The 23,948-nt window shown below is 41.4% G+C and overlaps 1 protein-coding gene across 1 annotated transcript; it reads left to right on the top strand.

Moving 5' to 3' along the window:
* The first annotated feature begins 344 nt into the window (after positions 1-344).
* On the top strand, positions 345-23,600 carry hsd17b12a (hydroxysteroid (17-beta) dehydrogenase 12a). The gene is made up of 11 exons (XM_080027589.1): positions 345-688; positions 14,443-14,489; positions 15,306-15,381; positions 17,458-17,565; positions 18,652-18,716; positions 18,993-19,037; positions 19,513-19,547; positions 20,402-20,483; positions 20,662-20,727; positions 21,696-21,845; positions 22,510-23,600. The coding sequence occupies exons 1-11, from the start codon at positions 520-522 to the stop codon at positions 22,648-22,650; spliced, it is 984 nt and encodes a 327-aa protein (XP_079883715.1). The 5' UTR covers positions 345-519; the 3' UTR covers positions 22,651-23,600.
* Positions 23,601-23,948: the final 348 nt, after the last annotated feature.

Here is a 23,948-nt window from a genome sequence, read left to right on the forward strand (position 1 = left end):
CCCGAAAGCGTGGGTTTGGAGGGGTTTCATAATCCTGACTGAAACCGACAAACCTGCCCCGGCGAGAGCCAATGACGTGCTCAGGATGGGAGCTGCCGTAATGTTTGTCCAATCGCTGCTCATCCCGGTCTCCCTTCTCTGACCCACCCTGCTTCATACAGAAAAATCGAATGAATGGGGGTTGCTCTTGTAGATGATTGACACACAAACGCCACCAATGGAATGGAATCGGTCGGCTGAGTGACAGCGGGTGCAGCCAGTGAGCGTCGGAGAGGGGCGGGGCTAAGAATAAAGGTGGGCGGCGCACTTTGAATCAGGCTAGACAAGTGTTGGGGGAGTCGGGGGAGTGTGTGTGATGCTACAACCTTATAAAGGGACTCTCTCTCACGTTGTGGGCTTCGGAAATTAGAGCACATTGCCTAAAATTGAGGTCTCCACTCACTCACTCACTCACTCACTCACACACACACACACTCACAAGCGCGCCGACTGAGAACCGAGAGAGCCGCTGCTGCCATCATGAACGTTGAGGAGACGCTCCACAGGGCCGAGGCGCCCCTCTTCTGGGTCGGCGCGTTCACCGTGGCCTCGCTGGTGCTGTGGCTGGTCTACAGGCTGCTCTCCGGCTTCAGGATCTGGGTCTTGGGGAATGGACAGCTGCTCTCTCCTAAACTCGGCAAATGGGCAGGTGAGTTTGAGTTGGTTGGGTCACATCAATTTTCACATCAACGTGTCACGAAGAGGGCAGGCATGGCAGGTGGACTTCGACGTGATTTGAGATTATTGAGCTCAAACTTCACTTTTGGCACCAAAGAATTCTGCTTTCTGGCGCGTTTTTTGTCGTTTTAATACAAGAGGGACATCCAAGAGGTTGTTGGCGGTGGTGTCGGTGTTGCGTAACAAGCCCAGGTAAGCAAGCAGCTGATTGACTGGCAAGATAATGGTCCTTATTAGCTCAATTGGCTTTTTCCACAGAACCGCGTCTTGCTTACTGCTGCTGCCATGATGGGGCTCCAGTCAGCGTTTTTTAACCCACATTTGGAGCGGTAGAAAGGGGGGGTTGCCCCACATTGGTGAGCCTAGGAGCCAAATTGCGCAGGCTATGCGCACTTTTCACAGAGCTGTTTTATGTGGGTGAGCTCTCTCAAGCCAGCGCACTACTGAACCACATTAGCCCATCCGCATGATGTAGGACAAACCCATATACTCAATTAGAACGTGACTTTCTCAAAATACTCCACATTGTGGTAGCTTGTTCAACATTTTGTGACATAACACTTGTGTTGATTGTGTTTTTTTACCTCACTTGTGTATGAGAATATTTAGGCGGTGTGTCATATCTGCTTGTCATCTGGTTCTTTCTCGTCACGTTACCATGTCCCATTCCGGTTGCCCTACATATTGTAGATGAGATTAACATGTCTGTCATTGGATTTGACTATAATGTAGCCTACCTTTTTCAAAGGAGCGAGTTTTGAGTCAAATCTAAGTGTATTTTGGTTTGGTGTAGTCAGACTAGTCTCACAGGAGTCGCCCTGCCATGGCTTGACCCACTTCTGTTTGGAGAAGGAGACTGCTGCGTCTGGAGCCTCTTGATGCGCAATTCAGCCGAGCGCTGCCTTTTGCATAATATCCCCATTTCTTTCGAACATCCCAAAAATGATTTGAATTCTTGCCTTTTTTTCTTCTTAATAACTCATAGGCTATGTTTATTTGCATCGTGACGCACTCCAAATCGCCTCCAAACGTTATTTTTTAATTTGTTATGAATGGGGTGTTTTTAATTGATGCCCTTTGCGCCATTAAAGGGGATGCAACGCATGAGCAGAAGTAGGATGCCTTTAGGAATAACTCGTGTACAGTTTTTTTTTCTCTGGTTCTTCTGCTGGAATATGCGGAGGAATACCGTTGCACACCGATGAGTCATGCGCTTGTTCATCGCTTCGTCATCCGTTGGTCATATAGAAAGACTCCCACCCACATCCTCTCACCTACAGCAGCCACAGTGTCTACAGCGGATAACGATTGCTACCTTTTACACTCGTATTCCTCATTCCTCCCATTTTTGGTGCAGTAGATAACATTTCTTAAAGGTTTTCTATTGCCTCCAGTACAATGGGTCAATGTTATCCATATAAAGCGGTTGCATAATTGTATTTGAAGTGTGGTTTAGATGTTGTAATAATGCGTAGTTTTTATAGAAACTTGAAATTTCAAGTTCACTCATTTAAGGGTTACTGAAAAATCTAATTCACTCACAAGTCACGTGTATTATTTTATGCCCATTTTTTTTCCCCGATTTGAACTTGCCTGGGCATGCCACTCCCTGAAAATATTTGCTGTCACCAGTCCAACAAGTCTGATGATCGTTTTCAATCACAACGGTTGGAGTTATGGGTAACGCTTTACAATAAGGTACACAAAAAAGAGTAGTTACTCTTCCAAAAAAGAGTAGTTACTGTTTTAAAAAAGAGTCTTTTTAAAAGGTTAACTAGCCTACTCGTTTTGGAAGAGTAAGTACTCTTTTTTTGTGTACCTTTATTGTAAATTGTTACCAAGCTATGGCAGGACGAGGTGGACAGGTGCATTGTTTGTGTGTGTGTGTGTGTGTGTGTGTGTAGGGAAGGGGGGGGTGTAGAGTAGATGTGTACCCATGATGAGGTGTCCTATCCTGGGCTGGTTGTGCAGGTCCGACCAGGTTGAGGCAGTGGTGTGATTTCTTCTATTACGCACATGGGTTCACCGTTCACTTATGGTGTGACTCCTTGTCTCCACCTTTTTAACTAAGCCAGGAGCGCCTGTTTTGGCAAGTTGCCAATGTATAGGCTTGTTGCTTAGTGTGAATCTGAACAAAAGGACCAATGGTGTAAAGTGTAAACATGTAAAGTCTTGTTTTGTGTAGCTGCTTCACAGAAACCACATTAGTTTGTAGGATTTTCAACTTTTACCTATTTCTTTTCATTTCCACGTCTCCCCTGAACCCCATAGCTGTGCAGTTGAGTCCTCAGTTTAAAGTTAAGCACAAACTCTTTCATCAATCCGTCACTTCGATAATGTGTGTTCGTGTATAAAATCATATTAGGTTTGACCTTTGCCCTCCTTTAGCGAATGCATCTTCATGTGAACTTTGACTTGGATGTTGGGACTGAAGAAGACTTTAACTATAGCAAACTAGTATTCCAGGAAACGTTTTCCGACTGACATTCTTTCTTGAAAAGCCGTACATTTCGCAGACATGGCCCATTCATTTTAAACATGTGCTTTTTGCAGTCCACATGGCTGCTGTTGCGACATAGGAGACGACCGGTTGTACCTGTTTGGGCGGGTTTGAGTGTGTGTGTGTGTGTGTTCAGGTCAAGTTTGCATGGCAACCACCTAACCCTAACGCACTAGATCAGAGAAGATTTAATCCCCACCAGTCATTTCGCCATTTTCTAATTGTTTTTGCAGCTCTTGCATACACAGAGAGGAAAGCAGGGATTTCTCTGGAGTTCCTCTGCCTGTGTGACTGGTCTTCCCCTTAGTGTGTGTGGGACACCTAGTGGTAGAATGGGAGCACAGCAGCATAGGATAAGGCGGCTTCCCCAGCTCTCTCTTCTGCTCTTCACTCACTCACTCACTCACTCACTCACTCACTCACTCACTCACTCACTCACTCACTCACTCACTCACTCACTCACTCACTCACTCACTCACTCACTCACTCACTCACTCACTCACTCACTCACTCACTCACCCTCCCCATCTCTTGCAAAATCTAAAGCTAAATCCATGTCTGCAGCTCAGTGTTTCCTCTTGAGCGAAGGAATGAAAGATCTCTAGAACACGATACATTTGCATACGATTGCCACAATTGAAAAAGGCCAACAACAGTATTGATAATATGTGTCAATGCACAAGATAATGGCCCATTCCTTTGCAATAATGAAGAAGAACAAATCAAACATTAACTGAGCTTAGGTTGCTTTTCTTTTTTCATATTTTCTATAATTGTTGTTGTGATGGTTTTCTAAACAAAGCAAAGACTACACTAACAGTTTGAGACGTGACTTTTTAATTCATCTGATGATTTATCACAGGATTGTTTCTGTATAGACATTTTTTGTAGCTCATTTTGAATAGGGGTGCATCAGAACAAAGGGAGAGACTTTTGAAGTGTTGTAGTTCTGTTTTCAGAAATATAATTTTTAGCGTTTTTTTTTTAAATACTCTAAAATACTCTTTTTTTTTTTTGCATTTTTATCATGTCTGTTTTTTTTATGAAGCAATGTTGAATACTTATGATTTTAATATTTCCAAAGGTGTATCTTCTCCACTGTAAAGATGTAGTAGTGCCCAGTTTTCTCCCCTTAGCTCCCAGCATCCCATATTATGTAAGAGAGCCAGTGTCAGTTCTGTGTGCGTGTGAGTATAAAACTCCATTAAAGACCAAAGGGAGCTTTCTGTGAGGGTGGGGGGGAGGTGGGCGTAGAGATTTGACATGCGCCTTAGAAGTGCAACCCCCTCCCTTCTTCTTGACATTAGAGTTTATTGAGAAAATGGTTGTGTTATATAATAAGGATGCAGGACTTGGCTCAGCACTATTTTTAGTTTTAAGTTTGATTCAGCTCCAGGCATCAACAATTTGTAGAGTGCAAGTTTGTCAACACAACCTGCAAAAGGATCCTATAGTTAAAAGGCAATGTAATTATTATTAGGAGCTAAGGGTTTTCACTGTTTTTATGAATAACGATAAGGCTTCATTCACAGAAAGGGGAAGTGTGTCTGTGTGTTTTTCAACATAGACAGGGTCTCCACTTCTTCCTCCTTGTGAATGTGCTTCCTCCTAGTGCTTTGTATGAAAGAGAGAGAGAGAGAGAGAGAGTGTGTGTGTGTGTGGGGGGGGGGGGGGGGGGGTGGAGAGAGCGAGAGAGAACACATGAACACGCTCTGTGACACGTGCTGGAGCCAGGGATGCTGGGTAAAAATAAAAATCCTCTGCACCCCCCACTACTCCCCCTCACTCCATCTCATCCAGCCTGTGTGTATCTATTTCTCTGGAGCTACAGTATCTTCCTTTTAGAGCATGTTATTCTCCTCATATTTTTTCATCCATTTTCTCCTTCTTACATTCATTCAGATGCCCTGTAAACCCTTCTGTGTCATGTGACTGAATGTTTTCTGTATTTCTTAAAAATTCAAATATTTGACATTTTTGCTATCCATCATGTTCAGTACTGGTAATATTTGTCAAAGCATAAGATCATAGCCCAATTGTTATCTTGTTTTTTTCTATCAAGAAGAAAAACAAACATTAACTGGTCATAGTGTAGCTGATTCAGTATTTTCTGCCATGGAAAGCGAATTTGAGTGCTCAGAAAAATATCATATATTTGTATTGTCATATTTTCTAAAATTGTTATTCTCGGTTTTGGGACTACAGAACGAACAGTTTTAGTCTTCAACAGCAGCTAACGATTACTTAAATGATCAATTCATCTGTGTAATAATCATTTAGTCTTTGAAATGTAAAAGTAGTAATAAATAAATAAAAAATGCCATACAATTTCCTCAAGCTTCAAATACCTTTTTTGGTCTCCGAACAGTCTTAAAGGTGCAGTGTGTAATATGACATAATCAAGTAAGTTCTACAAAGTTCTAGAATGCAACGCTCCCTGGGAAACCCCACCCCTTTTAGAATAATAACAGAAGCTACAGTGGCCTTCAAGGAAAAGAACAATTCTAAATTTTAAACAATGCACCTGATGACATTCCAACTATGACACTTTCAAGATGGCGGCACTAGGCCTTGGTCCAAAATATGCAGAAATATGGACATATATGAGACCCTTTCTAAGGGAAAAAATAATAATTCAAAAAAAAATGTTCAGCTATTATGCACTAAATTAAACGTACTTATGGATATTATAATTACTTTCTACAAAATCTGCTAGGAAATAAAACCCAAAATTCTACACACTGCAGGTTTAAACACAAACATAATCGGGTTTACTATCATTAAACGGCACCACTTCCTCACAATCTAAGAAGCTGGAACAAGGAAATGTTTGGTATTTGTTTGTTTTGGAGACAGGGATGAAATGGGGCAAAGAGGGGAATGACATGCAGAGAACGACCACAAGCCAGATTCTAACCTGTGGTCTGCTGCTTCTGAGGACTGAGCCTCTATGGGTGGGCGCTCTAACCACTACACCACAAGCCCCCCCCCCCTAGTTGCATATTAACTTTTAAAGCTTTTAATCGACTAATGTTTTCATCTAAAGGCCTCTTCGTGGCAAAGGAGCTGAAACGCCTCTGCAAATAAAGGTTATATTTAGTGACAAAGTAAATGAGGAGTTCCTAGTTGAAGCACCTCACAAACCTGTTCAACTTAATCCAAGTGTATTGAACTTTCCAGCCCGACTTATATCCTACTCAATAGTTTGAAAGGATGAATACATGAAGACTTCATCGAGTACAATAATAAAAATAGCTCATCATGACACCGGGCTACCAGCATATTTGGAGTTATTGGATCACTGCCTCTTAAAGGCCTACTTCACCGGTTTGAATATGAAGGTGTATTGAATTCTGAGATCCTATGTAGTATAAATGTGCAAAAAAAATTAAAATCGGTTCATCCTAGCCTGAGAAAAGGCAGAAAGAGTGTTTTTATTAACCCTATATTTCTCTTTCTTGTGACATCACAGAAAGATAAATATAGGGTTAAAAAAACACGTACTTTGTAAATATTAATGTGATGTCACAGTAAAAGACATCACAGTAATATTTACAAAGTAAGTTTTTTTTAACCCTATATTTCTCTTTCTGTGATGTCACGAGAAAGAGAAATATAGGGTTAATAAAAACACTCTTTCTGCCTTTTCTCAGGCTAGGATGAACCGATTTCAATTTTTTTCGCACATTTATACTACATAGGATCTCAGTATTCAATACACCTTCATATTCAAACTGGTGAAGTAGGCCTTTAAGTGTCTTAGTAGGATACAGCACTTTGAATGGCCTTGTGTCTGAATTGTGCTATATAATTTAACTTGCCTTGCCTTACATTACAACATGCCAGAAAGGCACGCAGTTAGTTCAGCTGTTAGTATCTGTTGAAACGTTTTGCGTCAGTCTCGAACGTTGGGAGAAGAATAGGAATGTATGAAGTCATATTCTGATCTGTCGTTACCTATTTTTAACCTACTGTTAAAACATCAATCACCCGGGACGAGGTTATTACAAGAACACTGTGTGTGAAAGAGTTGGTATTCAAGGGATGTATCATTCAGGGCATCATCCGCCTGATTTTAAGTGGGACACACTGCAGGTTGCAGTCGAATAGGCTTACATTTTTTTACTCATAGATATTTTACAGAACATATTTTTGATAGCAATTTTGCATTTTTATAAATGCATGAAAAAAGACATTTACAGGTCTTGAAAAATGCATATTCTGCAAGGTTTTTAAGAACACAAATGTATCGTAAAGCAGCCGATTTTCAACATTCAACACCAGTTACTCTCAAAGTAGCATTACATCTGTAAGTGAGGAACATGGAGATGTAAATGAAACTACTACAGGCCTTCTCAGTGGTGTGCCGCTGTTGGCTAGCTTTTCACCAAAGACTCCAGCAGCACTGAACTCTCCTTCATACTATATATGCCATTTCTAATGTCTAATCTTGGTGTATATTTCTTTTTGCCCTTGTAAAGCACTTTGAATGGCCTTGTGTCTGAATTGTGCGATATAAATAAACTTGCCTTGCCTTCAGTCGGAGAGGAAAAAGTGGAAATCACCTCTTGTGGCTTTTGTTTGACACTATAACCTCCACACACAGTGCAGTCTGTCCGGGGCCAAATAGAAGTTTGCTTCCTTCACTGTTTCTCTATCCAAGTACTTTTGTTGAAGCAAACTATTGATTTTTATACTGGGTGTGTGCCAGAGGAGGGAGGGAGGGAGGGAGGGGGGGGGGCAAGCCTATTTTGGGCCCTGTACCCAAATATAGATGCTGGATCTATCTTGGGCAGCTCTGAAGTGCATAGTCTCTCTTTTTTCTTTTTTATCCCTTCATTCTTTCCTCTCCCCCAGCCGATCAAGCTTTAGTTTCTGTCGACTTTTATATTACCCATGTGACTATTCCTCCCCTGCTATTTAAAGCTGTGTGTGTGAATGTATAATGTGGGCGGATGGAGAATGGTGTGTTTGGTTGAAGTGTGTGTGTGTGTGTGTGTGTGTGTGTGTGTGTGTGTGTGTGTGTGTGTGTGTGTGTGTGTGTGTGTGTGTGTGTGTGTGTGTGTGTGTGTGTGTGTGTGTGTGTGTGTGTGTGTGTGTGTGTGTGTGTGTGTGTGTGTGTGCGTGTGCGTGCGCTGTCTTTGGTTCTTCTGCTGCATCCCTCTCCCTCTGAGGTAGGGGATGGGCTGCTCGCTCGTTGATAGGCGAGTTTGGGGTGCGACAGATTACATAACGGTACGTAAGGGGCGCAGGGCATACAAGGACCGCAGTCTCTCCTCACTGAGAATCTTAATTGGGGATTTGGTGGTGATGGGGAGGCGGTGGGCTCATTTTAGTTCTCTCTCTCTCTCTCTCTCTCTCTCTCTCTCCTCTCATCTCTCTCTCTCTCTCTCTCTCTCTCTCTCTCTCTCTCTCTCTCTCTCTCTCTCTCTCTCTCTCTCTCTCTCTCTCTCTCTCTCTCTCTCTCTCTCTCTCTCTCTCTCTCTCTCTCTCTCTGCATAGTTTAATCTTCAAATAAATGGTAAAAAAAAAAAACACTTTCTGTGAGTAACTGATAGTCAAGACCATTCCATCTTTCTCTACAACTTCTAGATCAGCTTATTTTACTAACTTTGTCTAGTCTTTTATTATGGAATGAAGAAATGTATTTCAGACATCTCAAAATAAAGCAAAACAATGTATTTATCAATAAGCAGAATTGACATATAAACCTGTTAAATCCTACCCCTTCTCCACAACTCCATAATCGTATTTTTTTTTTTATGAATTTACTTCCCTTCCTGACTTTGTCTTCTTATGCTCCCATCTAACTATATACAATGTGATATATGTACAATTTATATACAGTGTGTGTGTTATGTGCAGCACAGATCTACTGATAAAGATACAATATGAGCTGCTCATTCTCACACAGACATGCCTTCAATCTTATGCCATCCACATTTAGTATCAGCGATTGATGCTTCGTGGGTCGGATCTTTCTAAATAAAATGTCCATCAGATATTGTGTTTCTTTCTCCCCAAAGCCCACAGTGCTCATCCTGTCTTTCAGTGTATAGGGCTGAGGAGGATGCAGCAGCCCGGTCGCCGTGGTGATAGTGGTGCTGATGGTGGTGGGGGATCTTGTTGGTATTCAGGTGCTGCGGCAGGCAGAGAGACAGGCAGAGAGACAGAGAGAGAGGCAGAGAGGCAGAGAGACAGGCAGAGAGACAGACAGGCAGAGAGACAGACAGGCAGCTCCCAGACGAGGCAGTGCAGGCGCGTGGCTATTTTTACTCCTCCTGCTGCTTTTTTTAGACCCTCGGAATATAGTGAGCGAGCAGCGGCAGGGACTGCTCCATGGGAGGGAGGGAGGGAGGGAGGGCGGGCTGGGGGATGTCAATAGCTCTGGACGTGATGTGCAGCGTTAAGCACAAGAAGAACTGCGGTGCAAATGCGCCCCCATATGGCTGCTTCCAGAGCCAACATGGTGGACCAGTTTCTCCTCCAGAGGTTTTTTTGTAATGGTGGGGTGTGGGGGTGACTGGGTTCAGAGCAGTGATGCTCGGAGTGAATGAAAGGCAGCGGAGCACACATCCTATTTTACCACACACACACTAATGCAAACATGCACACAGGCTGCATTCATGATTTCATACACTCCTCTTCCCAAAGCATTATCCCAATTTTTCCCTTTTATTTATTTTTTTCATTGTGCACATCACTCTCGTACGTGGTTGCCCCTTCATCACACATTCACCCTTTGTTGTCGGAGAGCGTCAGTGGCGCTGCTGTCAGTAGCACGTGCTTGCTTGCGTAGATGCTTTTTTGTTACATTACGTGTGTGTGTGTCACAGATTTAATGGTTTGCTCACGTGAGGGGAATTAAGTCCTGCTGGGAGCACTGGGGGTGTGTGTGTGTGTGTGTGTGTGTGTGAGACTGGACTGAATAATTCTATTTTTGGACACAGTGTTCTGCTGTACATCAGTGAAAGAGTTGAATACAATAGGTGACTTATGTCATGTCTTTTTTTTTTTTCTGTCCAGTGTAGGGTTATCATTGAAGGGATGGCAATAATCGATGAAAAACTTGGCAACAAATGTCTCTGTTGTAGTTCCAGATGTGGATAATAATTAATTTTTTCCCCCCATTATTCATTTCCTGGTTTAGAATTTCCGAGAATATTTTTCTTTGTTGTTGCAGTAATGATGGCTGATTACGACTCTAAAGCGGAAAAAAAGAAAATGTTTTATACCTCGACAGGAACTCTGTGTCCTCGTCCCACTGCACCCCTGTTACACACACACACACACACACACACACATGCACGCTTCACTCCCTCGACAACGTTTATTGAGAAAATGGTTCTATGATATAATGAGTGGCAGGAGTGTAGTCATTCATAAGCATAGCACGAAGATTTTGGTAGGTGTGGAGGGGGCACATTCGGCCCGGGAGGGGGAGAAGACAAGAATACAGTGGAAAATCACAACTCAAAGTAGAGTGCCCTTAAAGAACTAAGTGACTTGGTTCTGTGTGTTTATTTCGGTCACCATTCTCTCAAGTAAATGGAAGGGCTCATTCGCAAACTGCCTCCAAAATATCTATATTTCATCCAGTTTTTTCCCAACCCGTCTGTCCAAATGATCTTTTCAGTGATATTTGAATCGTTGATTTAATATCCACTTTAAGCATCTTGAGGTTTGTCATTTGAATTAGTGCAACGTTGGTTTTCTGTTTTCAAATGCAGCCGACTAAATAGAGTCTCCTGGTTTTTTTTTTCACCTTTTTTGTCAGGTAGAATTCACGTGGCTAGAATAGTGGCGCTAAGATTGACATCACTTTTTTGAATTCTTGATCTGTGTGGCATGCCACAGCCTCAACACGTACACTCTTGACACACAGTGAAGGACTGTGTGTTCTTGCCGGTCATGTAAAAGTTCATTGGGTGATGCTGCACCTGCAATTTAAGCACATGACGTTCTCACACACTGTTGCAAAGTTCTTAACACCTGAAACTCGGTCATGCATGCAACAAAAATGCATTCCAGCTGTCTGTGTGGTATTGTCCCCTAAGGATGGGAATGTGGTCCGTATGCACTCGCATGTGGACATTTTCAAAAAAAATTGTTATGTCTAGTTTCAGCCGAAATGCTTTGTCATTTTTTCCTCAAAGGTATTGTAGGCCTTCCTTATTTCCTTATCATTCGGGGCTTTTCTTCACTCCTGAGTACAAGATGTCTTGCTGTAACCATCCAGCAACGTTGAATATCCGGTTGTGCATATATCTGGCAGATTTGTTATGATTCCTGGCAAGTTGACAGTTTTTAAATATGAGCTTTCCAAACAATCAGTCAAGATAGGCCTTGTCCCACAATGTTAAAGTTACAGATGTTATTTTGGCATGTGTGAAATGGATCTAGTAAGAAATGAATCCTGATGCTCCTAAAACAAGTTGGCCTCACTCAGTGCACTGGATTATATATATTTTTTAAACTAATTTTATGTCGAGGTGGTGGTTGTCGTCCCCCCTCTTTCAGCCATGTGACTTGGCATGTCTGTATACCGAAATGTGGACATTGTTGTTCATCTAGGTTCAGCTGACATGCTTTTGTCTTCCTAAAACGTAGTGTATAGGCCTAGTTTAAGAAGAATCATAAAAAGCTTTCCCTCATATCCTTACATCCTTATCAATCAGGGCTTTCCACCAGTCCTGAGTACAAGACATCTCTGAACGAGGCAGTCTTAAAGTTACCATCCAGCAATCTTATACTATTCAGTTGTGCATGTTGACATTTAGGAAATATGAGCTTCCCATCCATCGGCCGTGGTATGTAATTTTACCAATGTTATTTTGGCAGATATGCGATATGAATCTGTGGAAGACAGTCTTTAAACAAGTGAGCCACACATACTGCACTGGATAATTGATATACTGTATATATATTGTTTCCCCCTTTTTTTTTTTTTTTAAGAATTTTGTCAATGTGGTTGTTTTCTTCCCCCTATAGCATCTCTCAGCCATTTTACTTTGCAGTAAATGTAGCCTCTCCCAGTGTGCCTGCCTGTTGTTTTGCCCCCACCTACCTGCATCTGCAGCGGGAGCCCCGTTTGGTACAGCCCGCGCCCATTGAGGCTTTTCTTGCCACGGAGCGTTTCATTCTTAACACGGGGGGGGAAGGTTTAAAAATAACCCAGGGATTCTGCTCTGCTTTTCACTTTTGACTTTGTGCTACTCTCTCTATCTCACTCCCTCTCCCATCTCATTCACTCACTTGTTCTTCACCTCCTCTACTGCCATCTCTGTTCTGTCTCTTTCTCCTCCACTCGTTCGCTTCTCTTCCCTCGCTCCCTGTTCTATTTTTAGCCCGGGCCCTAGGATCCCTCCCCGCTCGCCCCTCCCTACCCCACTTCTCCTCCTGGCCTGTGTTCGTCATCACTCCCTCCTCTCTCCTTGTCTCTCTTCTACCAGCTCTTTGCCAGAGAATGTCCTCTATAGCTTTTTTATTAATCTTTCATCAAAATGATTCATGATGCAAAACTATATGTGTGCATATATGTATTTATTTTTAATTATAGCGCCATATTTTTTCTCTACTCTTATGTGTTTATCTAGCTCCCTTGCTAGTCTCTCTCTCTCTTTCTCTCTTTCCCCCCCATCCCTCCGTCAGTCAAGTAGGAGCTAGGGCTTGATGGGCAGTGACGGTTTAAAAATAGCCCCCGCTTGCTTGACAAGGTGAGGAGAACTCCTAACACCAGAAGAACATCATCAGCTCCTCTTTTCTATCTTTTTTGTCGTGCTCTTTGCTTTTAACCAAACTGTTCTGGGTCTTTCCATGGAGGTCCGCCATCCCTCTTATGTCCGCCTTTTGTTGTCTGATACGTCACTGTTTTAAATTCACAAGTGTTTCAACTAAGGCCCATTGTTGCATGATTAATGCATCATACCAACCAGACCTCTGTGAAATTCAGTGGTTGACTAACTGTGCAATATTTCTATTTTATATATCGTGTATACCTATATTTTACTTAAATTCTTAGTATCGTTTGTTTTTTGCTGTAAAAATCGTACCAAGTTTGGGAGTTTCTACCTCAATTTTATTGTTCTTGAGCAAGGACAGTAAAGATTCTGATTCTGATCAAATCTAGTCGTTTCAGAATCACAAGCTGCTTCCAGTGAGGTATCAGTTGAGGGGCTTTGTGAAACTTATACGTTCTTCCATCTTTGTTCTGCTTCAATCTATACCATCTTATCTCAGCCTTTGTACAAAACCTCATACCCCTCTTTTTGTCTTTGTAGCTTAGTTTTAATGACATGAATCCTATCGACACAGTCTCGGGGTTGTATTCTATACACCTTTGCTCTGAAATCGAAACCGCACGTTTGACCTTTGTGCACACTTTTTTTTAGAAAGGGACACACTGTCCAACACCTCATTCAACACAAACGCTAAATTAACTAAGAAGTTGCCAGGGTAGTTCTTGGAAGAAAGGCAGATGTGAATAGTATTGTGGGGTGTGTCCTCCCGCCCAACGGATTTGCTTAATGTGACTTTCTTTTGCAAATAGTCCTGTCAGTCAACCGTAGAGCCTCCGGGCTGAACTACTTACTAAGAACTTTTAAGCTCTAATATTGGAACTGAAAGTGACTTAACCTGATGTAAAGGAGTGTCCTAGGCCTCTGCACGAGGAACCCCATATCTGTTGGTGGATGCCTTTTCCTGAGTGACAGCAGTAGTGGAGATTGCATGGTGGATGTGTTCAGAGCTATGCGTCAGCCAGTCGAGCGTGACCTAATCTGTGAGGTATTGGTGTTGCTGACGTAATGTGACTTTAGGGTCATTGACGGGGTAACGGCAAGTTTGAACCGAGATCTAAAATACACAACGAAACAATGATTTTAAATTGTAAGTCATTCTCAAGGAATATTGTGTTAAAATAAAGAATGTATTTGTTACTTGTGTGGCAGTAGTTTACTTAACCGTTGCAACGTGTGTGTGTGTGTGTGTGTGTGTGTGTGTGTGTGTGTGTGTGTGTGTGTGTGTGTGTGTGTGTGTGTGTGTGTGTGTGTGTGTGTGTGTGTGTGTGTGTGTGTGTGTGTGTGTGTGTGTGTGTGTGTGTGTGTGTGTGTGTGTGTGTGTGTGTGTGTGTGTGTGTGTGTGTGTGTGTGTGTGTGTGTGTGTGTGTGTGTGTGGTAAAAAAAATAACCTTTACTCACCTCTTGTCTTCCTCTGTCTCTCTGCAGTTGTGACGGGAGCCACGGATGGAATCGGGAAATCCTATGCGGAGGAGGTGAGGCTCCTGGACCCTTATTTATTTCATTTCTTTCACGGAAAAGCTGTGACTCATGCACACACACACACACACAGTAACGCACACACACACACACACACACACACACACACACGCACACACCGACCGTGTTCACTCATAGGCCACGGTAGGGGAGAGCTCTTAACAGGCCTATTAGAGTATAAGAGAGTCCTCACTCACACATGTACACACACACTTAAATACAGGCACGTCAACAGGAGCTCATACGGCGGTAACATGCACACGTTGAACGGGGGCTACCCTGCCACGTGTTTGGCCCATACGTGTGTGGGTGTGTTGGCCGTGTAATAGTCATGTCTGGCCTTTGACTCACTGTGTTGGTGCTACAGTGGGGCTAGCCACTTTGTCACGCAATGATAGGCTGGGGCCACCAAGTGTATTATGCTATAGTTATTATGCCGTACTCTAAAGGGCAACATTTAGCAGTTTTGCTCATTGTCTCCAGTCTTATGGAAGCGTGTCTACAACTAGGTTACACACAAGGAAGTGTGTGTTTACAGATGCAGATATGCTATCAACCAATCAGTGTCTGCATCCATTTGAGCTGAAGCATACTTATCAACAGCTGAAAAACACAACTCCTACCGACACTTTAGATAGTTGGTGACTTCGGCAGACAAGAGAGATCAGTTTTTGTATCATTATTTTCATAGAAAATACTATGTTATTTCCGGCTACTTAAATCAACATTTTCTGTCTCCTCAACCCTGTGTGTGACATTGTGACACAATACATATAACTAATAATGTCCACATTTCTGTTTCCTCTCTATAGCTGGCTCGCCGTGGATTTGCTGTGATGCTAATCAGTCGCTCCCAGGACAAGCTGGATGACGTGGCCCAGTCACTCGGTAAGTGTGTGTGTGTGTGTGTCCGTGTCCACAACATCATGGAAAGCTGTTTGGGGTTGAGAGCACAGTGAGTGGGCTGATGAGGATGTGTGTAGGTGCAGGCGGTGAAGTGCAACCTACAGGGTTTCCCTGGCCTCATAACAGGGCATAAGGATTTACAGTATCCTTATAATAGAAGTAGGAAATCATTTTTGTAAACACATACATGTCAGCATAAGTTAATTGAGTTTGTTTTTTAGACAAAGGTTTGGATCTTCTAATTTCCCTTTTCAAAGACACATATGTGTTTCTACAGAATCTTATATTGAGTATTTTCAGATTCATTCTCTAAATCCAACTTTCACACTCTTTGCATCCTGCTAAGTCATGCTGCCTTTATTCTGTTTGAGTGCTGCTGGTGCTTTTATGTCCTCAGCGTTGGTATGAACAAAGACTGATTTTTAGGCAAAAACATATTATATTTCTCCTATACATACAACCATCATAAAGGGCCATCATCTCAAAATGAGTTTTTCTGGAAAAAAATTTAATACGAAAAATAATTGGTTTAATGTGATGTAATGTTTTAATCAAGTGGCAAAGTTTCACGGTGATGATGATGATGATGATGATGATGATATATAGGTTAGTACATGTACCTATTCACCTGCAGTTTCTCGCCTGATTGCAACTTGCGGCCCAACCTGTTCTTGTGAGATATTTTGTCAGAAACAGGCCAGGCTTTCCTCATTGAAGTCCGACAAATGGAAAGAATGTGCTCTTGTGTGAAAGGAAACTTTTTTTTTCTCTCTCTTCTCCTCCTTGCTGGCCTGTCTCCAGATTTGAAGGGAGACTGAAATGGGTGAGTGCCCCCCCTCGCCCCCCCTTGTTCAAATAGTGCCCTCTCCCCTCCTGAGTAGCCTTCTCTCTCTCTCCGTCTGTCTCTGACGTCGACCACAGCGCAGTTTCCCCCCTACGTCGTGCTTCCAGTCCGACCGAGGGGGCTGATGGGTAGTCACGAGCGGGCTGCGACGTGCCAAACACTGGCACTCCTCCCTCACGATTAGTCTTGAGAAAAAATCCACCCTCCTTTTTAGTATGTACTGTAACCGGGTAACCCACCCTGATGCCCCGCCTATAATTTCATTCATTGCCTCAAAATTTGTTTCTATCTTTCTTTCTTTCTTTCTTTCTCTCTCTCTTCTATCATGCAAAGCGTCTTGCTTGAGTCTTGATTGCACCTACACGGCTATGCCCGAATTATTCCTCCAATTCAAAAACCACTGGCTTTTTTTTATATATATATTTTCTTTGCCACAATGCTTAATTTGTTATGTCCCTGTAAGGCACTTTGAATTGCCCTATGTCTGAATTGTGCTATCTAAATACATTTGCCCGTGTTTGAAAATTATTTTTATGTTATTGAAAGGGATTTATAATGATTGTGATAACTATAGATAATCTGAACTCGATATATATATTTCAGGCATATTCTATCCCCTGTGAGATTCTCTCTCAGCCCCCCCCACCCCCCCCCCCCTTATTTTCTTTTGTTTTGATCGTCTCAACTCGTCTCTGAATATACAGCACACTGAAACACTACTGGTCTTAAACCGAGGCACTTCCCAGGTATAGTCCTCTTATAACTCCCTCAGCCACCTATCAGCTAAACGAGTCTTTGGACAATAAATTCTAATTGCAGCAGCACGTCAAACATGACGAGGGAGAAGAAGAACTATAGGCCTGTTTGTTAGTACGCAGTGCCCTCTTCAGTTCAAAGATAATAGTGAACTGGTTGCACACTATTAATTTGACAAAGATCCAGGCTTTTTAAACTAAGGGGGGAATTGCTCTGCTGTCGGTTCAAGTAATACTGATGGGTGATACGTACGTACGTACGTGTGTGTGTGTGTGTCTTGATCGATCACTAGGACGAATGCTCTTTAAACATGCATCCTACTGCGCTTGTGACATTATCACAACAATTAAACTTTAACTTTTATTTCCACATATTTTTGTATATTGCCGTGAATAGACGGGTAATCATTACAGCAACATAATTATACAGTAACTAACGGACACTTTCTATCTTCCCAGAGGCCCAGTACAAAGTGGAAACCAGGACTATCGCAGCCGACTTTGGCAGGAGCGACATCTACTCCAAGATCGAGGAGGGGCTGGCTGGGCTGGAGATAGGTGTTCTTGGTGAGCACATTGTGGACATTCATTCTTCCACTTATGCCCTGAGGTGACTAACTGTCTGCATGTCGAAATACTCGAGGAAAAAAAAATCTGTCTGGGTTTTTGTCTCGTCTGTGAATGCAGCTATTGTACTGTAGCAACCTGTTGTGTTGCATACATAAAGGATTAGAAAGCCCCATTATATCTTTAATGACAGAGCGATGAACTTTAAACACAGAACATGTGAGATTTTCTTGCCATGTGCCTGCGAGCAACATGAGATGCATTGTTCCCAGTAAGAGTTGAGATGCCTAGGACTCAAAATTGGACGAAAAGTCACATTTTTGAAGGGTTTTGTGACGTACGTACATAACATTGCCAGACAGGTTTGCCTTTGTTTCTACTGTTGGCAAACGTACCTCCTAGATTATAGTGTGTTTACTTTACTGTGGAAATGAAAAGGTGGTGTAACAACCTGATTTCTCTCTGAACAGTAGAGTGATTTACTCACTTAATTTAAATGTCTGAATTGACTTCTTTCTAGTTTCCTTGTTGGACAAATTTGATAGTGTACACTTGTTGTTCACTTGCTGGCTGTATTCAATGTATGTGTTCTGGCAATATATGTTATTTTCTTCAACTGTTTGTTGCCTCCTTCACTACAAAGGGTGAATGGTACAATTGCCCATGAAAAGAACATTTTCTTATATTCCACTTTTTGATTTGATTTTTTTTCGTCAGCTGTTCAGCTGGTTTAGAGACTTAACTTTATGCTATTTTGACACTAATCTCAGGACTCTTGTATTAGTTTGAAGTCTTACTAAACTTTGAGCTGTTGTTGTAGTTCTTAGAAGTTTAGACTCAGGGGTTCATGTTATTCTTACATTTTTTAGTTCAACATTTAGGGAACTCTGTCTTTTCTTTTATGATATCAATTGTAATGGTTGTAAGGTGTGGCTGTGTCTACTGTGTAGCAAAATGCCTGTTTCAAGCTTGTCTGCTTTTGCTGCCACCTTGTGGTATACATTTAAAGTGATACTCCAGCACCAGGTTCATTTTGTAGCATGGAAAACTGTAGAATAACAGCCTATTTTTTATTTTTTTCAACAGTTAACAATGTTGGAGTGTCCTACACCTATCCCGAGTACTACCTCAATATTCCTGATCTGGACAACGTGAGTTATCTATTTATTTTTTCCTTATTTGCATACAAAAACTCTCTAATGTTGGTTATTAAGAGAACGGTCTCAAAATAACTGTACCATCTCCTTTTAACCATGTTAATGAAATCACCATTTTTCACATGTAGTCTCAGCACTCAATAGTTAAGTAAGGTTTAGTCTTTACTGCATCTACTATTCCTATTCTTTGATAGGTATGCTGCCTTACTGTATCAACATATCATCTGTATAAATGCTTGTTTAGCTGACTGGTGCGTTCTGTGTTTTCAGTTCATCACTTACATGATCAACGTCAACATGACCTCAGTGTGCCAGGTACGTTTTTTTTTTTTTTTTCTCTCTCTCTCTTGAACAACCCTGCTCACTTTTCCTTTTTTAAGTGAGGAAAATATTCCAAATACTTTCTGCAGCCCAGTGATTTACAATCTTATTTATATCACGCCCCAAGTGTCCCCACTTCTCCCCACACTACTTTGGTTCATCTTTGTCTTTCTCCTCTTCTGCTGTTTCCACCCTGGTACCTGCAGTGTCTCAGTTGTTCCCAAAGCAACGGTGGACTACACCAACGCTGTCTGTACTCGCCACCCACGCAACTCTCTCTCTCTCTCTCTCTCTCTCTCTCTCTCTCTCTCTCTCTCTCCCTCTCTTTCTAGCTCTCTCTCTCTTAGTTATTTTTAAATAAATAAATCCCCCTTTCCTTGTTCCCCAGTCCCCCCTTCCTTTAAAAGTTATGTCATTGTCTTTGCGTGACTGATATTAACTTAGCGCGTTTGTTTGTTGTTGTTTTCAGATGACCCGCCTGGTGCTTCCCAGAATGGCTCAGAGGTAAGTTAAACGATATGCTTCCATGTTTTGCGACATGACTGCAGCCAGATATCAGGGTTGTGAATGAAGGATTGTGACACAGAGCTGCAGCAGGAATATAAAATTAAATTTGAAACAATTTTTTTGGTTTCTAAGAACAGTATTTAGTTGGTCACACTTCCTAAAAGGTGACTCTTTTATTGGATAGTGGGGACAAGAAATCCTCACCGAGCTTTTTCCATCACTGCATCTCTTTTTGCTCTCCTCCTTTGTTCGCAATGCTGACAAGCTTTCAATTCACACAAAGTGCTCTTCCCACCCGATTGGCTGCTGGGTTCCCATGTGACTCCCGCCGGCCAATAGCAGCGCAGGCACATTGGGTGCTGTGTGAGGCTGGAGCGTGGCTCCACTACATCACTGCAGCAACAGGTTGCCATGGCAACACACACGGGCACTACCACACTGTTTTTATGTGTGTGTGTGTGTGTGTGTGTGTGTGTGTGTGTGTGTGTGTGTGTGTGTGTGTATGGGGGGGAACATCACTTTGTGTGTATTTATGAGTATGCTGAATGTGTATAGATAGACACAGGGGTCCCACTGGCATGGAAAATCATTGAAAGTTTGTGAATTTCAAGCAACAAAAAAAAAACTTTCTGAAAATAAATGTAAATGTTTTGACACGATTTTAAAAAGAACAGCAACGCTTCTGTGATATTACATATTGACCAATGCCGAATCATCAAAACCTTACAGTTTTGATACCTCAAATTTCATTAGTTTATTGAAAACTGACTGCTTAAGCCCTAAATGTTCTCCTATCATAAAGCAAAGTTCTTGTTTTAAGTTTACCTTGTTTTATTATTTTTAATGATCAGGTCCAAAGGCGTTGTCCTGAACATCTCCTCTGCTAGTGGCATGTACCCCCTCCCTCTGCTCACAGTCTACTCTGCCACCAAGGTATGTGCAACATCTGCTTTTAATGTCACTTATAAACAAGCAAGAACTCCCTCTGGAAAAGCAATTACTTCATGCAATTAGTCAATACTATTTTTATATAGCCCCAGTTTGAGATTGTGACAACAGCAACATTTAACAGGTGTATTTCAAATGAAGCATCTTCCATCTCTGTGTGCAGGCCTTTGTGGATTTCTTCTCTCGTGGGCTTCAGGAGGAGTACAAGCGCCAGGGAGTCATTATTCAGGTGAGTTTGGGGCTTAAATCCCTCTACTAACACCCTGCAAAGACATTTAGTTTTTGCCCCAAGTATGTGTCCCAAGCTTTGAGGACACTTTTTGATCATGTTTTGAGATTGAAGTCAGACGGATACCAGGGAGAAGGAACATCTTTATCGTAACACTTTGGCTGTGAAGGCTGGGGTGGATGCTGGAGGCCAAACATAGATTGTGGTTTTAAATATATCAAATGTTAAACAAAAAATGGTTACCGAACATGACCCATTATTTTATTATTTTGCAAGTGTTATAGAAAACCCAATATCTTATTCCCAAAGTAATTGAATACCCTCACAGATGAATTCACATTCATGAATGATGCATCTGATTTGCATTTTTACAGCAGAGCCATTTTTTTTTTAAATATGGTGTTCTTCATGAAGTTTGTGTGTACTGTTTTTAGCGTTCATATGAAGTAGTCGCTCATGTGCCACCTTGTGGTTTAGGTGTGTACAGCGATTTCACCTCGGCAAACTCTAAAATATTTTCACCTGCAACTTTAAAATGCTTCAAATCTTTGCTGCAAACTGGTCTGCTTATTGGGGTTGAGTGCATCGTACTGTGAGTCAAACTAACAGGATCATCTAAATACTATTCATAACTTCTTTTTGTGTGGTACAAAGCTGGAGTTCAACTGTTGAAGTTTGTAATTTCAATTGTAAAAAAATAATAATGATAATAAAAAAAAACACTTTAGGTAGGACAATGAATTTAAATAGTTTAAGACCTGTACAAAGTATTTTCTGATTGATAAGATAGAAAAAAAGCTTTATCCAAAATCTGTGTTAAAACTTTGGTTTCATGAATACATCTAAGTTAAAAATGTCGCCCTATTCACCCTACCTTCCCTCAACACTGTGGTTGTGCCAGTAAAGTCAATTTGATGTTTTTTTTTTTGTAAGCTTATCTCACATGTTTTATCTTGTTCTCCCTACAGAGCGTGCTGCCTTTCTTTGTGGTGACTAAAATGACTCGTATCAAGAAGCCCACCCTGGACAAACCCACCCCAGAGCGCTATGTGGCAGCTGAGCTCGCCACTGTCGGGCTGCAGAGCCAGACCAACGGCTACTTCCCCCATGCTGTCATGGTAAGGACTGGAAAATCTTCTTCTTTTTTTGGGATTCTACTTATTTCTTTACAAACTTCTGTTCAGAAAAGCGTATAGAACAATTGGGCATCAATGTACATTAATAAGGTACTGTAGGCTTGAACCACAGCTTCTTCATTTGAGGGCATTATGAACAACTGGAAACCTCAAAGTGATGAACCTATTCATGACTACCACACAAACTAAATAACTGCTTGTAGTTTAATAATGTCGGACTTGAGACTGAACTAAACTTTATGGCTCGGTGGTTGATTTAATGCCACTTGAAGACTTTTGAAAATAATAAAAATCTAAATTCAGTTGCAACACAGGCATTATACATCAAGGCTCTATTATTCCTTTTTGTGTGGAAACTCAAATGATTCTTGAAATAATGGAATTGGACACATTCTATGGTATGACTTTTCTTCTGTTTAAAGACACTTTTAGTTGCTACACGTTTAATGACTTGACGTCAGTGTAAATGAGGGTCACCCCTCAATGATCTCTTGAGTATAAGTAAAGGTTGGATGAATGAATATATTTGCAAGGAATCTTTAATAGTTCAAAGTTTATTACATTTCCATTATAAGACTCAAGCTTTTTAGCTATGGTTAGTGAATTGTGTTGTTAAAAAGTTTTGCGACGTTTTTCTTCCTCCTAGGGTTGGTTCACCACCAAGCTGGTGCCGATCGACCTGGTCATTTTCTTCGGAGCCCGAATGAACCGTCTGCAGCGTACGGGATACCTGAGAAGGAGAAAGCAGCGGGAGCTGCAGAATGGAAACGGCATAAAACATGGCTAGGAAGGGACGGTTAACAGGTCTACGGGCAACCAGGCAGTTTTGACCCGATGTAGCATTAAGATAAACGAGAGAGAAGATTGTGTTTGTATGTGCGATTGAGACTCCACGGTTGCCTGATATTTCACCTACTGTGCCTTTTACTGAATGTGCACATCTAAGCATGTGTAGGACTCTGTTTAAAACAGCAACTTCTGAACCGATGTGATTGTGTCTGGAGAGAAATAGCCAAAGAAGGCAGCAGCTGAAATTATAATGATGAAATGCAGCTCTTAGCAGAAGCCAATAATATTTTTTGAACACTGTTGTTGGATATATATAATGCAGCAATAAGATGAGCAATGTGTTAACCCTGCTGTTGTAAGCAGTGGAAAATTGCGGTGGTGGGTGTCTGTTTTATATATATTTGTGTAATAATTTATTTTATATTCTCATGAACACACAAAGTCAAACTCTTAGGCTAGTTACCAACCCCTTTCCCAATCATTGAGCCATTTCAGATATGGCAATTTTTGCTTCATATCTAGGTCAGTTTTCTTGCTTTATTGATCTGTTTTCTTCATGCATTGGCATTTTGTGTTTTAGATATAATAGTGCATGTTTAGTTTATTTAAAATGTCTTTGTGGTGGATGGTTGTTGCATCAGTGTATTACTTGTTCCAAAGTATTTCATTGTTGTTAGTCACTGTTGCATTTAAACACAAGTGCCTTTCTACTGATATGAATGTGTGTCTGGAAATGCTGTTCGCTGCTACGGTTTACAAACAGTTATTGCACAAATGATTACCAAATTCTGACTTGGTCTAACCAAAGCCTCAACTATGCTGCCCTGTGAATGATTTTCCTCTGTAAAAGAGTCTTTTAATGCCTGGAAATTAAAAAATTTCATTTCTACATGTAAACATCGCAACTTGTGTTTTATACGGTTTGTTAATAAAAGCTCTGGCAGCACAGTACAAAAATGTCTCATTTTGTTTTTCTCAAAAGCTGCATAAAATTGTCATGCTTTGAAGAAATGTTGCATATTTTAAATTATTTGACTCGCTCTGTGTATTGCAGCATCAGAGCATGGTAAATGCCTTGTATGTGTAAATGTACCTGGCAATGAACTAATAGTAGCCTAGAGAATCAGTGTATGAACCATCACTTAATAGAAATACTGACATAAAGACGGACAAGTAACTTAAAACTATTCAAGGGGATGGACATATACATTTATTTATCTACAATACACTACATTAACCAAAGATTTGAGACGAAGAAAATACGGAACCTTGTATTCTCATCGCTGTTCCGGGTAG

Source organism: Ammodytes marinus (genome assembly GCF_949987685.1).
Source record: "Ammodytes marinus genome assembly, chromosome: 5".
Classification (NCBI taxonomy): domain Eukaryota; kingdom Metazoa; phylum Chordata; class Actinopteri; order Uranoscopiformes; family Ammodytidae; genus Ammodytes; species Ammodytes marinus.

Bases quoted from the DNA above. Each gene is read 5' to 3' on its own strand.
- hsd17b12a (XM_080027589.1), top strand. From the start codon at position 520: ATGAACGTTGAGGAGACGCTCCACAGGGCCGAGGCGCCCCTCTTCTGG. The intron at 19,038-19,512 runs GTACGTTTTTTT...TGTTGTTTTCAG, and splicing joins ACATGACCTCAGTGTGCCAG to ATGACCCGCCTGGTGCTTCC. The intron at 20,484-20,661 runs GTATGTGCAACA...CTCTGTGTGCAG, and splicing joins CAGTCTACTCTGCCACCAAG to GCCTTTGTGGATTTCTTCTC.